Below are 13,811 nucleotides of genomic sequence, written 5' to 3'. Positions count from 1 at the left end.
CATACCGCATAAATTAAAAGAACCAATTTTTTTAAAACAGTGCCCTCTTCCATAACTGCAATAAACACTTGATACTTATATGCCAACCCTGTAAGAAGGACGGGTACTCTGCTAGTATTGCGTAATATTTCACAGATGCTCAACCACATTGCTCTTCAAATAAACTTCATTAGAATTTCATGAATTGTTCAGTGAAATAGAATTTCTCATAATTTATTATGACGTAGTTGAGATGAGTAGGTAGTGATAAAATTTATGGACATAACTACATTGGAAAGATTTGTCTTCAGAGATCACATTACTTTTCTGATTTTTAAATATCGTTTAAGGATTTAAATCTTGTCCAACCTGCACGCTATCACATGATCAATTTTACAACGATAATATTTTCTAATAATTAAAATTGAAATTCTATTTTAGTTTTGTTTTTGCTGTCCAAGGTGGTGGTTAGGGAAAGCGGTCCAAACCCATATAAATATCTGTAGGCTTATAACTAGTTCATATTGTGGCCGTGTTTTAGATTTTTCATTATTTTTAGTGTTTAAATAATTAAGATGTCCATTGACTTTGCTCTCTAATTAAGTTACCTTATATCTTCTTTCAGACTGACATCTTCCCATTTTAACAGTGGCATATGTGTGGATTGCAATCGCCACGTTGAAATGTTGGAGGGTAACGTAATAGCGCCCTACACTTTCAGAGACGTAAGAAAACATGTTATACATTCTTATAAATAAGAGCAGTACACTTAAGTTAACATAACAGCAAACCTGGTTTATAAATCTTTGCAAAAATTATTAATTCTTGTTGGCAAGTAGGGCCTATGCATCTGTTCATATTGTCCTTTGATTTCCATGTAACCTGATGGTAGATTGTTATTTAAAAAATATTTTTTATAAAACTGCAGTCAGCAAAAAATTTTTAGAAAACTACCCTATACAACCTGACGGCACTACGCCTTTTGGTGTCAAACAATATGTTTTGAACTGATGAATATTCATCATTGGCAGCACCGGAAATAAAATCTAGCACATTGATATGGTGCGATGTTTATCAATTTTGCACATGTGTACCCTACACAAATGAGATTATTTATACAAAGTGTGTGTAAACGGGTCATTCCATGTGGCACTCAAACTGACCATCTTGGATTTTGATGAAATTTTGAATATTAGTAGTATTTTGAGTTATGAGTTTCTTTTTCATGCTGAATCTGAAAATGCAATCAGTATAGTTTAACTTGATAGGGAAAATAAATAAATACTAGTGTACATGTTGCTCGAATTCGAGCAAGCAAAGTATTACGGGAGTTATTTCAAAACGAATAACAGTCATATAATGAGTTTAAAAGAGTCAACTCAAAGATTACCGGTGTGTAACTCAGACCATGTTTATCTTCGTTATTGATAAACCTGAAGCATTCCAGCCGGTTTTCTCCTTCTCAAAATGCCTCGCTGTACAGGCAACACAGGTCATTGATAGAGGGCCAATTGAGAACGAAAAGTCGTTTTGGGGTAGTGTTAGGACGCATTTGTAACCTAATAGTTGAGATTGGCCAGGGTCAGGTGCTGACTGTGATGAGTTAAGCCTATTACGCGCCACTGTTCTGTAGCTGCGGTCGTTATCATGATTACGCATCCTGTCTATGTTTTGTTGTCGTCACGTCGGAGGCATTTAACCCTCCGAGTGTTATTTTTCGATGTGTCGACACATAACACACTTTGTGTAGTGTTTTGTGTCGATGCATCGACTCACAAACACTGTTTACGGCGAAGGCTCTATGACTGACAAAATCGGATTGAACTGGTTATTGAATCGAGTTAGGTATCGTTTTATTTTGCAGATTCAGAGCTTTCTCCGGAGGTCTGTCTCTAAGCGCTTTTCATTTTAGTTCCGAAAATATTGTAGCAGACAGCTGACGTGCGTATTTGTAAACAGCTTGGTTAACCTCGCACCGATGACTGATGTGTTTTATTACGTTTATCATTGTTTTAGTGTTAAAAATCAAAAGTAGTGATATACGTGGTGCATTATAAGAAGATTTAAGTGATTTTGAAGGGCTGGTTGATGATCCTGAAGAAGTAGGTAGTGATATTGATGTAAATTATCAGCCAGATTCCTAGCTATGGTTAGGCTATGCATTCTTAGCTAAACACTATGTACCGAAATCTGTTTTTTGCCCATAACTTATTTATTTGCAAATCTACTTCCTTATATTATATATATTTGTAATCCTCATAAAATTTAGAACGAAGTGGCTATTTTCAAATATTTATAGGCCTATAATTTATACAATTTCATTGAGCGCAAACTTATTTTTTTTTTGAAAATTTTCCAAAATATTTTTTTTTACCTAAAAACTTTTCTTGAAACAAATGTTCCTTATGTTTTATGTATAATATTGAAGCCCATGATTTTCCAAACAAAATGGCATATAGAACAGTTTAATTAACATTGTTTTCAAGCTTCTCAGATCCGTTTTATTAAAACCTTGCAAATGAGCAAAAAATAGGCAGACACTCGGAGGGTTAAAAGAAAAAACAACAAATAAACAAATTATAGCTATACAAAACAACGATAAACACACAAATTTAAGTTACAATCATGCTAACACGATCCGTCATAGCGACACAAAACGACGATAAATACACAAATTTAAGATACAACCATACTAACACGATCCGTCTTGGGGGTTATGTTTACACAAACACAAATAGTAAACAAATGTACTCAATGCGTTTCATTGAATTGAAAAATAAATAATAGCAATTAAATTATATAGCCTACAGCTGATCAAAATGTAAACAATTATGTTCTTCAAAGGCCTGTTCACACCGGCGTAGCCCGACGTCTGCAGACGTATTCGGTGTATTAATACGTTGCCCGTGCACTGTTCACACCGCAGCTACGGCTGACGGCTACGTAGCCGGTGAGCAGGCTGTTGTTTGTTTATTTTATTATATTATTTTATATTTGTTAATTTTATTATTTATTTTTATTAGCGTTTTATGGATTTCAGTTAAGATTGTCACGGTTCAATTGCAGCTTGTATAGTACCCTGAAAAGTCTATTGATTAATTAGTTAATGTTGACAAAAATGTTTCACTCTAATTTTAGGCCGTATATAGTAGACTATAAGACTTGTGCTATATTATAATATAAAATAAATATTATCAGAAAACATGCAATAATTTAGCTCATCCATGGATTACATGATAAAATATTCTATGGTGTAAGTAAGACGTAGGCCTATGTCTAAAAATAATTCATTAATGTTTCATAAATATCAGCCCACAATATGAACCATAATAGACCATATTAAGAGAGACGACTTTTTTGATAAGGAGATTTACAAGCAAAATATTAGTGAACATTAGGTACTCGTATGATGAAGTATTATTATATTGATCATATAAAGTTTTCTTAAGGTTGTTATGTTATAGTGATTTAATGATTTTTTAAAGTGATTCTTAATTTTTGTGTTATAATCCAACATTTACCGCTTAATAAATTAATTATAAGGTGGAGGGAGGGTGGCGGCACAACAGCCCGGTGTGCTAGTGCGCATGCGCGTATTCGGCTATGCAAGCTACGCGTAGCTAGCCGGCGTAGCGGCAGCGCCGTAGCTTCCGTAGCTCACGTATTAATACACCGGTGTGAACACTCTCTATGAATTACATTAGGAGCTACGTCAGCTACGTATTCCGAAAAAGTATTAATACGTCTGGCTACGCCGGTGTGAACAGTCCTTAAGGATAGCATGGAAACTTTCAAAGCCACTGGGGCAGAGCCCAAGGGTCTTTTTCAAAAATGTAAGGCCAGTTTGCAAATCTACGCGACACGCTCTTTCCAATGTCCAATGTGATGTCAATGGATGTGTGTATGTCAATGGATGAAATCGGTTAAGAAATGGCGGAGGAGTTCAACCGACAAAGTTTCATGTAGCGTATTAATTATATAGATTAGGCCTCTTAGAGAATATTTTATACAAAAAAAAAAAAAACACTAATTTTACAATAATTTTAAAATAAGTATATACAGGGTGAGTTTTAAATGTCCCCCCCCCCAACTTTTTTCTACATTTTTTCAAATATCAATCCCAGACCACTTCCAAACATTGTTGGGTAGTCAGTACTTCATTTTGACAAGGTGGTCATTTCCGGCCGCCATCTTGGATCCGCCATATTGGATGCAAAATATTTTTTTCAAATGTAAAGGTCGGGTTGTGACCCATCATTCCGAACTAGATTTTTACCCTGATTACAATTCCACAAACCGTTTAAAAAAATCTTGATTCATTCCAAAGTTATGAGGACTTTTTAAAACTTTATTTTTAGCCCATTTTAACATTGTGCATTTACAAACTAAGACCATAATCTCAAAATAGTGCTAGATAAAGATAAGTATACACTACCAGTCATTGTTGACTTATTTCCACTTGGTTATGGCTGATGTATTTTTTTCGGCCGCCATCTTGGATCCGCCATTTTGATATGTGAAAAATTATTTTAAATATGAAGGGGGTGTTGTGACCCATCATTTCAAATTACTTTTTTAAGCTGAACTCAATTCCATGATCCGTTTTTCATTTTTATGTTTTGATTTAGAAATATTGACATTTTTAACAAAAAAAATGCAATATTCCAAAAATAAAACTTGATAACAAAAAATGGATTGCGGCATTGAGTTTAGCTTAAAAAAGTAGTTCGAAATTATGGGTCACATCACCCCCTTCATATTTAAAAATATTAATCACATATCAAAATGGCGGATCCAAGATGGCGGCCGAAAAAAATACATCAGCCATAACCAAGTGGAAATAAGTCAACAATGACTGGTAGTGTATACTTATCTTTATCTAGCACTATTTTGAGATTATGGTCTTAGTTTGTAAATGCACAATGTTAAAATGGGCTAAAAATAAAGTTTTAAAAAGTCCTCATAACTTTGGAATGAATCAAGATTTTTTTAAACGGTTTGTGGAATTGTAATCAGGGTAAAAATCTAGTTCGGAATGATGGGTCACAACCCCACCTTTACATTTGAAAAAAATATTTTGCATCCAATATGGCGGTTCCAAGATGGCGGCCGGAAATGACCACCTTGTCAAAATGAAGTACTTACTACCCAACAATGTTTGGAAGTGGTCTGGGATTGATATTTGAAAAAATGTAGAAAAAAGTTGGGGGGGGGGACATTTAAAACTCACCCTGTATATATATATATATAAAACTATCAAAGATATATATATCATATAGGCCTATATCTTTGATTTTTTTTTATATATACTTATTTTAAATTTTAAAATTGTAAAAATTAGCGTCAATATAAAATATTCTCAAGATCAAAATAAGATCTAAAATATATTCAAGATCTAAAATATTTTCTAAGAGGAGTAGTATATGCCCTATCAAGTTAAACTAAACTAATTGCATTTTCAGATTCATCGTGAAAAAAAAAGAAATCAAAAACTAAGTAGACAGATACAAATTAAAGGAAATTGGTGAAATTCAACTTTTATCATTAGTTTAATGAGTTGATTGTTTTTTACAGGTTAGGAAGAAATTTATTTTTATTTTGAACTACGGCCACACAGAACAGTTCTTACGGCGAATAGGCCAACTTCATAGAGCAGCCAGCTTGCCTGCCTCAGAGCAGAACAACATGGTTTGTATTAAAGAGTCTGTCCTACTAGTTTGAACTAGTGGTTTATGGAAATTAGTGGTCCATTCTCAAAGATACTGTTTGTCTTTCAGTAAACATTTATGCTTGTATATTGATAACTGTTTGATATCATTGTCTTTGTTTGGTTGACTGGAGCTAGCGATTACTAAAACAGACAACTTTCGTATCGGCGTGTAGAGAGTAGTTACAAACATAGCTAACAACATTATGACTGCTAAACAGTCACTATCCAAACCACTGTAGGACACAATTACTTTAGATGGACTGATGGTTTTAATATAGGCTACCCAGCTGTCCTTGAACATTCCAGGGCTTTAAATAAATGGCTCTGGCTGATGAAACAGCTGAGTTTAGTCAAGACATCTCACTCCATTTATACACTCATCCTTCACTTTTTTCATATTTCACCCCTGTAAAATAGTCTTAAGAAAATATCATAATAATTATATATATACTAGCTGTACCCGCGGGCTTTGCCCCGTTTAACTTCTTAATTTTCAAGATGAGCTCGTTCGCATGGCTCAATCACGTCCTGGTCGAAGTTCGTTCGCTACGCTCACTCACCTTTCAGTTGGAGCTCGTTCGCTACGCTAACTCGCCTCCAGGTTGAAGTTCGTTCGCTACGCTCACTCACCTTGTGGCTGCAAATTAGCTGTTGTCATAAATAAAAAAATAATAATAGTGCTGCGCCCTGTTGGAAATCCTTGTAACTTTAATGCTATTGAAAATCATAGAACAGAACCAGCCTGTTTAATTGAAACAGCTGATAAGATTCATTAATTCCATTTAAATATGAAAAATCATAAGGTTAACATGGGAAACTCCAGAGCCACTGGGGCGGAGCCCGAGAACCCGATCAGAATAAAAACAACTTAGTTTTCCTATTTAATGCCTAAAGAATCGGTGTACCAAATTTCAGCCTCCTAGGTAAATGGGAAGTGGGAGAATTAGTGATGAGTGAGTGAGTCAGTGAGTCAGTGAGGGCTTTGCCTTTTATATATTTAGATAATTATTGTATTATTTATTTGTGACGAATAAAGTTATTTTGATTGATTGATTGATGCTACCACTTATCAGGATTTGTATTCGTGGTGAAGATGAGTGTCGAATCTTGAATGTATCTGATGATAGCTTTACCATGATCAGCTGTTTCTTTTTGCAGGACCATTTGCTCAATCAAGGTCAGTTATGCCCAGTTTCAGACCATCAAAAAGTTACTGAATTTTCTCAGTATCAATCCTTATGATTACGATTCAACTATAATTTAAATAAAAAAAAAAACTTATATGTTTTAAAGCTTTAAATCTATACTTTGTCCCTGTTGATCTACTTATTAATTACTTCAGCATTAAAATTAAAACTTTCAATATAGATTTTCTAATCCTGATTGTTGATGTAGCTGCAAGCTATAGAGACAGCCATGCAGGCAAGCAAGACGTTTGACCGGCTGTGGCTGCAGGACTTGTACGAACAAGTAGTGTTGGAGACAACAGCCAATAAGATCACTCCATTGGTGGTGAATCCTGGGATGGTGCTTCTGTCGTCCGCGACGCTCTACTTCCAATCTTACAACAACATAGAACCGGTAAGCAGACACCGTTGTTTTTTGAAGATAAATAGTATATAATTTTACCAATAAAATTTATAATAAGTCGACGTTTTCATAAGTGTAGGGTAAATTTTAAAGTGTTATACATTGTGTATGGTGATATTTTTAATGATAAAAAGTTGAGTTACTTAAGAGCAGGTTTTAGACAAAAAAGAGAAGAGCTTTTTCTAAATTCTTTTGTAACAGCCAATTTTCAAACATTAATGACAATGACAATGCATTATAGAGTTTTATAATTTTGGATCTAGGCCTAGTCATCAAGCAAAAAGTAATGTAAATTAATATAATTCTCTAAGGTCTTAGATAAAATGTGATTAGAAATGTACAAATTTGTACCAAGAGATAATACAGTCTGTTTAATCATACCGATGCAAATCTTGTTACATTTATTGCTTGTATTTGTTACGATTATAATTAAGTTTTTTCCTTTTCACAGAATAATTTATTGAAAATAAACCTTCCAGATATACGGAGTGTTACAAAGAGAAGATTTATGCTTCAACATGTGGTAAATAGTAGTAAATTCTAGTATAATACTATAGTATTGTAATACTAACTTTACCCTGCAACCATTTCTAGTGACAAAAAATTGAACACGATTTTTTATTATTAAGTCAATAGGAATCTCATAAACTAAATTAATAACTTAGTATAGCATAAATGTGTAGCCTTGGGGGAAAATAAATAGTTACAAATAAATTGACAAGATTGTATTTACAACACAAACAAAATGTATTTATTTAACAAAAGCAGCACAAAACAGCATTGCCAGCTAATTATAACTTATGTAGTAGAGATGTAGTAGAGAACACTTTAATGACATACACTAAACCAACATATTTGCCTCTCCTCTAACACAACATATAGAAAGACACATGTGGCAGTGTAGACGTCAGGGCGCGTCCAACACCCGTCTGCTTGTCTTTATTAAACGCCTCATTACAGTCCATAATATCAGTCCGTACTATTTCTGGAGGAAATCATAGATGTAATAACCTAGATTCCTGTTCGTTGAATGATGAGGTACATGAAAACTTACAGGATACTTTGAAATACAAACTTCAAATTATATTGTATTTATAAGAGGCAGATTCTTGAGCTGCCTCAACAAATGTTTTTGCGTGTTGTGTTTGCATGGTTTTCCTTCCCTTAGAATAAGTGATTAATTTTATTTATTGACGGAGCCCATTGTATTAGAACAATGCCTCAGGGAAAATAAATGAATCATTCCCATTAGGCAGTGCTCTTGGCTAAAGGAAAGAAAACACTTTTGGATTTCTTTTCAAAATCCTACCCTATCCTTTCAACACAGTAATATTTAATTATTTTTATAAAGAGGTTAGTAATTTTACATTTAACTTCCTTTAAAGAATGAAGTGTTTATTAACTGAAAACATAAAATAAATAAATAAATAACATGCAATAATGGTATTATTCTGTTATAGCGTAAATATCAGGTATTTTCTGTTATATACACCACACCAGCAAAGTGTAATGTATTTAGGTATAGATATACAATAATATAGGTATAGACACTAAGTCTAGATATTAAAAAAAGATCATGTATGGCTTTTAGTAGAGGGAGATCACCATTGAATTAATTTTAATCGACACTATGACATACGCTGTATTTTATTGTGGCTTAGCTATGAACGTTTTTCAATAATGATGTCACATGGTGAGTGGTGGAAAGACCCTCCTGAAATACTCCCACCACTGGATTATTTGTGAGGAATCTCGGTGGACTAGCGTTTCCTGCGTAAATATATCGCTGGATGTGCGTGCACACACCTTCTTTTATACGCCTTGGGGGGACAGAGCCTTGGCTGAATTTCTTATAAAAATATTCTTCAGTACGAATGTATAACCTGTAAAGGATTTGTGTTTTCAAATGACTTTGAATCGTTATCCATTAAATAGCATTTGAAAAATAGTGTTCACAAATTTACTTTGTTTATTTATATACACAAAAAAAAAAAAAATTAAACCGAGCAGTCAAAGATGAACAAAACATTTAATCCTTCTTTTAAATAAACATTTCCCCATTAACTTTGTAGTTAAAGATGATTGTCTTATTTTACATCAACTGTTTAATCAATCATATAAAAAATATTAAAAAAAATAATTCTTAACTTAAATATGTTTATGATTTAGAAAGTTTACTGCTAGGTAAGACAAATATAGAACCGTGTCATTCTGTTTGCTTAGCGGTAGATTACCCATTATCATGCAGAGAACGATACGTGGTTATCTTGTTGCATACTGATCAAATGAATCATGAGGTGTGAAACAGCTTTTCTTGGTGCTGTGAGTCATGTTATTTCAAGAGCTCTTGTTCCATAGTCCAAACATGTGGCATAACACAATTGTAAATTGGAGCAACTTATTCTTATTTAGTTTGAGCTCAAATTTAAGATATTTAATTTTGGTTTAATTTTGGGTCATGTTAAGTAAACAAACGTGACCTCACAGGGTTTAAACCAAAATTATGAGCTCAAACTGAAAAAGTTAATTAAACCTTTTTGTTATATCATTGCAACATGCAACACCCACATTTATTTATAAATGCATTTTTTAAGGTTAAATTGATAGGCCTAGTAAAAATAAAATTCTTGGTTTTAGCAAATTTCCCTATAGGAATGTAGCTATTACCGTAGGTCTCATGGTAAGAACTAGACCCAGGACCGATTTACTTTTTCATTTTGATGTGAGGTTTTATGGGGTAAAAAATGGGTTTTGTCCTCATTTTTGACCCTCAAAACAAAAATTTTCCAATTTATCGGTCTAGACCATTTTAAAGAGCTTAAAAAAACAAATAATTTAATACATCAAAGTGTTTTTGTCCAATTTTTGTCACAGAGAAAATTCAAAAAATTGTAAATTAAAAATTCCCATGTTATTCTTATGAAGATATTTATATTGTTACATATTGTTTATGGATGAAACTTGGCAAATTAATTTATTTTATTCTAAGCTATATTAATATTTTACTAAATACAATTTATTTCCCTATCTGTAGCAGCAAACCCAGGTGCTTGATGAACCTAATGTTATTTGAATATGTAGATTTAATTGAAAATCCAATCAGGCAAATGGAAATTTGCTTAGTTTGCAGGTTTGCTGCGATGGGAGTATTTTATATTTTAGTGACTTATGCTCGCCATTCAACCCCGAAGGATCAACAAACTCTTTTTTTAATGATATTATAAATGTTATAATTTACTGATATAACATGTACTAGAATACATATCAAGATCTATATTATTAATAGGCTACGCCAACACTAAATTTATCCTGACCATTCACGTCTCATTGGAAAGAGTATGTCACGTAGATTTGCAAACTGACCTTAAATTTTTCAAAAAGTCCCTTGGGCTCTGCCCCTGTGGCTTTTAAAGTTCTCAATATTTACTCTGCAATTCAAGGAAACGTGTGCTACAAACATTAAATTTTACTGACAGTAGGAAATTATCATTATGACAGATTAATAAATCCAATTAGACTGTTTTATTTACACAAAGGTAAATCATGAATAATGTCTTTTAGCTACCAAATCAAAATAAAAACAGAACAGTTGTAGAAGTTCAGTTACATGAGACGGTAATTAGTAACATCTTCTCCCCCTCTGGATAAAACCGCTACCTTGGTAAGGGGCCTTTGAAATGTCTCATATGAAGTGGTTACGTCAACTATTTGCCATTCGGACTTGTCTATGTTTTTTTTTGGTACACCTCTGATATTCGTCCAATCCCAGGAAGACTTAATATGTCGAACCTTTAGATCTACTTGATTGAAGTTTGGACAGTTAACTGCGGCCGCAGCTGACCTCTCTTCTTGATCATGTTGTTTGTTGTGTGGGGTTTCACTCTATAGTCTGCAATCCAGTGTTCTTGCTGACTATCTTAGCTACGGTACGCAGTGTTCAAACAAAGCCTCATTGTTGGTTGAACCTCTTACTGACCAGTCGACCGCACTGTTTGCTTTTAGTCTCTTCAAAGGCTTGTTTACAATACAAAACAATACAAATCATCTTTATTGATGAAAGTATTTTTACCGGAAATACATGAAATGCGTCACAGAAAGGAAAAGAGGAAAAAAAATTAGGTATATAAGTATTCTAAATAAGAAATTACAAACATAAATTATAATATAACATATTTCTAATTATTTAAATTCCAAAACTCTTCTATTGAATTTAATGATATGGATTGAAAATAGTTTTTCAGTAGTTTTTTTTAAGTTATTGTAATTATGTTAATTGAAAATATTTTTGGGTAGGCTAAATTCATTTTTTTTCCAATGTAACTGGTGTTTTGCTCAAATAACTTTAATCTGTGTTGTTCTACATGCCTGGTGTTTCGTAAATTGTAACTGTGGAATTTGTTAGTTTGATAATCTGAACTTTTTACAAGTAGAATAGTTTCAAAAATGTATAAATCATAGATGGTCATTTTACCCAATTTAGACAAATATTTTCCAACTGATTCTCTGTTTTTTATACTAAAGATGATTCTAAGAGCGTTTCCCGTTGACTTAGGATTTTGTCCAGGTTTTTTTTGTGGTACCACCATATAAAGCTATTCCATAAGATATATGTGAATTTATTTAAGCAAAGTCCCTATCTGAACAACATCAAGCTTTTTGAATCTGCATATCAAGTAAATACAATTAACGTTATTACTGAAACTAACCAAAAGAATGCCAGTTGAAGCAAATAAAATTGTGACAGCCAAGTTATATCCAAGGATATCAGGTAGCTCTTAAAATGTGAACATATTTTATATTTTATTGCTATTGAAAAAAATGACTGAAATTTGTAGACATACTGGTGACCATGATGGTACCATGCACGTTACATTATCAGTAACAATGATAAACATGAGAACCTTACAACCAAACTATATCAGCTTTTGAAATTTGATAAAATATTTACAAGAAACATTGATTATATCGAACTGGTAACACATCGTGAGTATTTCCATTAGGCACATAACCTTTGAGTTGACTTTTTATAATCATCAGAAATTATGACTGTTATTAGTTAAAAAAATAATATAAACTTCAAAATTGCTCAAATTTGAGCAACATGTACACTAGTTTATCTTCAATTTATGTACTTCAAAATTGGGTTTTTGGAACGGCCATTTTAAGGGTGTAGTCCAAACCTGAATGCTACGATTGCTTGGTTTTATTTGAACTTGAAAAGTGTAAAATTTGATTAAGGAACAGGATGTAAATCCCGACGTTTACGAGCTAGCTGCATATTCCCAAAAGACATAACCTGGGTTTTTACTGAATGCAGATAGTTTAAGGGTTTCCCCCAAAAGTCATGGTCATTAGATTAAGATTAGAGAAAGTCAGAGAAAACGTCCTTTAATTATGAGAAGTCAGAAAGCCAATAAACAAAACTCAAGTAATGCAATTGAAAAGTTTATAACAAATATATTTGCTTCATGATTTTTTGGATCGCTCATTAACACATACCTATTCGATTTTTAAGAATAATCATATTACTATCTTAATTGAATGTCCTTTAAAACTAAAGAAAAAGATTTTTTGAAAACATGGAGTATATTTTAAATACTATTTTTGTCTTTCAATGTATGAGAACCGATGTTTCATATTTCATACTTAAGTACAGTAAAAGAAATAAATTGAAAGAGGAAAGACATTTGACTCCGCCGCGTGTCTGTTGGACAAGTCACCCGTTTGGCCAAACCACGATACCAGTTTCAAGTGTAAATACTTTGTGTGAATAGACAATGAATTATTTGTAGTGTTAGTGATATGAAGATAGAAGACCCCCTAAAGATGCCACACACGCTGGTGAAATTAACAGGGTGAACACAAACCGTAGCTCGAGAACAAAGGCAAAAAAAGTAATAAATACTAAAAGGAGGGAGGGATGGTGGCATTCTTTTTTATATTGATAATTCTAAAACCCCAAATAAATACGGATGTATGAATATATATGAAAAATATGTTGTGGAAAGTACATACTCTGCAACAGCTGGGACAAAATCAGTAAATCAAAAGGGATTCCTACATTGACTTTTCAGAGTAACGAGACCAGATTTTGGGCTCATCCATAACTAAAAACATCACCAACAATTTACATATAAAAGCACACATTCTACATGAGTTATACAAGTTGATAGAAAATGATTTCTTTTAGGGCTGCGAGGTAGAATACCACACTCACAACGGGTTGCAAAACCTGTTCCTAAGCTTCAAGAAGCGAAGTGACCGAGAACAGTTTTACAGTTGTCTTCTCTCTCAGCCGAGCTTGAAACTGGCCGACCTGGACAGGGAAAGGATGACTTTATGTTGGCAAAACGGACTTCTATCAAATTATGACTATCTGCTCTACCTTAACAGGTTGGTGAAGGATTCTGTTGATTGAATTTTATTATGTTTACATTCTTTTTTCCCAACACAATTATAAAAAAATATCATTTTAATTTATTTGGTTTGTTTATTTTTATTATTATTTATTTTTATTTATTAAATTTATTTA

At 33.0% G+C, this 13,811-nt stretch overlaps 1 protein-coding gene across 1 annotated transcript in view; it reads left to right on the top strand.

Annotated features, from left to right (window-relative positions):
- The window catches only part of LOC129000359 (protein FAN-like), a 55,529-nt gene that overhangs the window by 5,749 nt on the left and 35,969 nt on the right, over positions 1-13,811 (top strand). The window contains exons 3-7 of the mRNA XM_054427323.1: positions 605-704; positions 5,554-5,667; positions 7,085-7,270; positions 7,731-7,802; positions 13,470-13,672. Coding sequence (XP_054283298.1) covers positions 605-704; positions 5,554-5,667; positions 7,085-7,270; positions 7,731-7,802; positions 13,470-13,672 — 675 coding nt within the window. The remainder of the gene's footprint in view (positions 1-604; positions 705-5,553; positions 5,668-7,084; positions 7,271-7,730; positions 7,803-13,469; positions 13,673-13,811) is intronic.

The sequence above is a fragment of the Macrosteles quadrilineatus genome, unplaced genomic scaffold, assembly GCF_028750875.1.
Source record: "Macrosteles quadrilineatus isolate MER2022 unplaced genomic scaffold, UCM_ALF_1.0 Scaffold_8__2_contigs__length_117827958, whole genome shotgun sequence".
NCBI classification, from domain to species: domain Eukaryota; kingdom Metazoa; phylum Arthropoda; class Insecta; order Hemiptera; family Cicadellidae; genus Macrosteles; species Macrosteles quadrilineatus.
The sequence above is the reverse complement of the archived record's forward strand: the minus strand, read 5'-3'. Positions and strand labels throughout refer to the sequence as shown.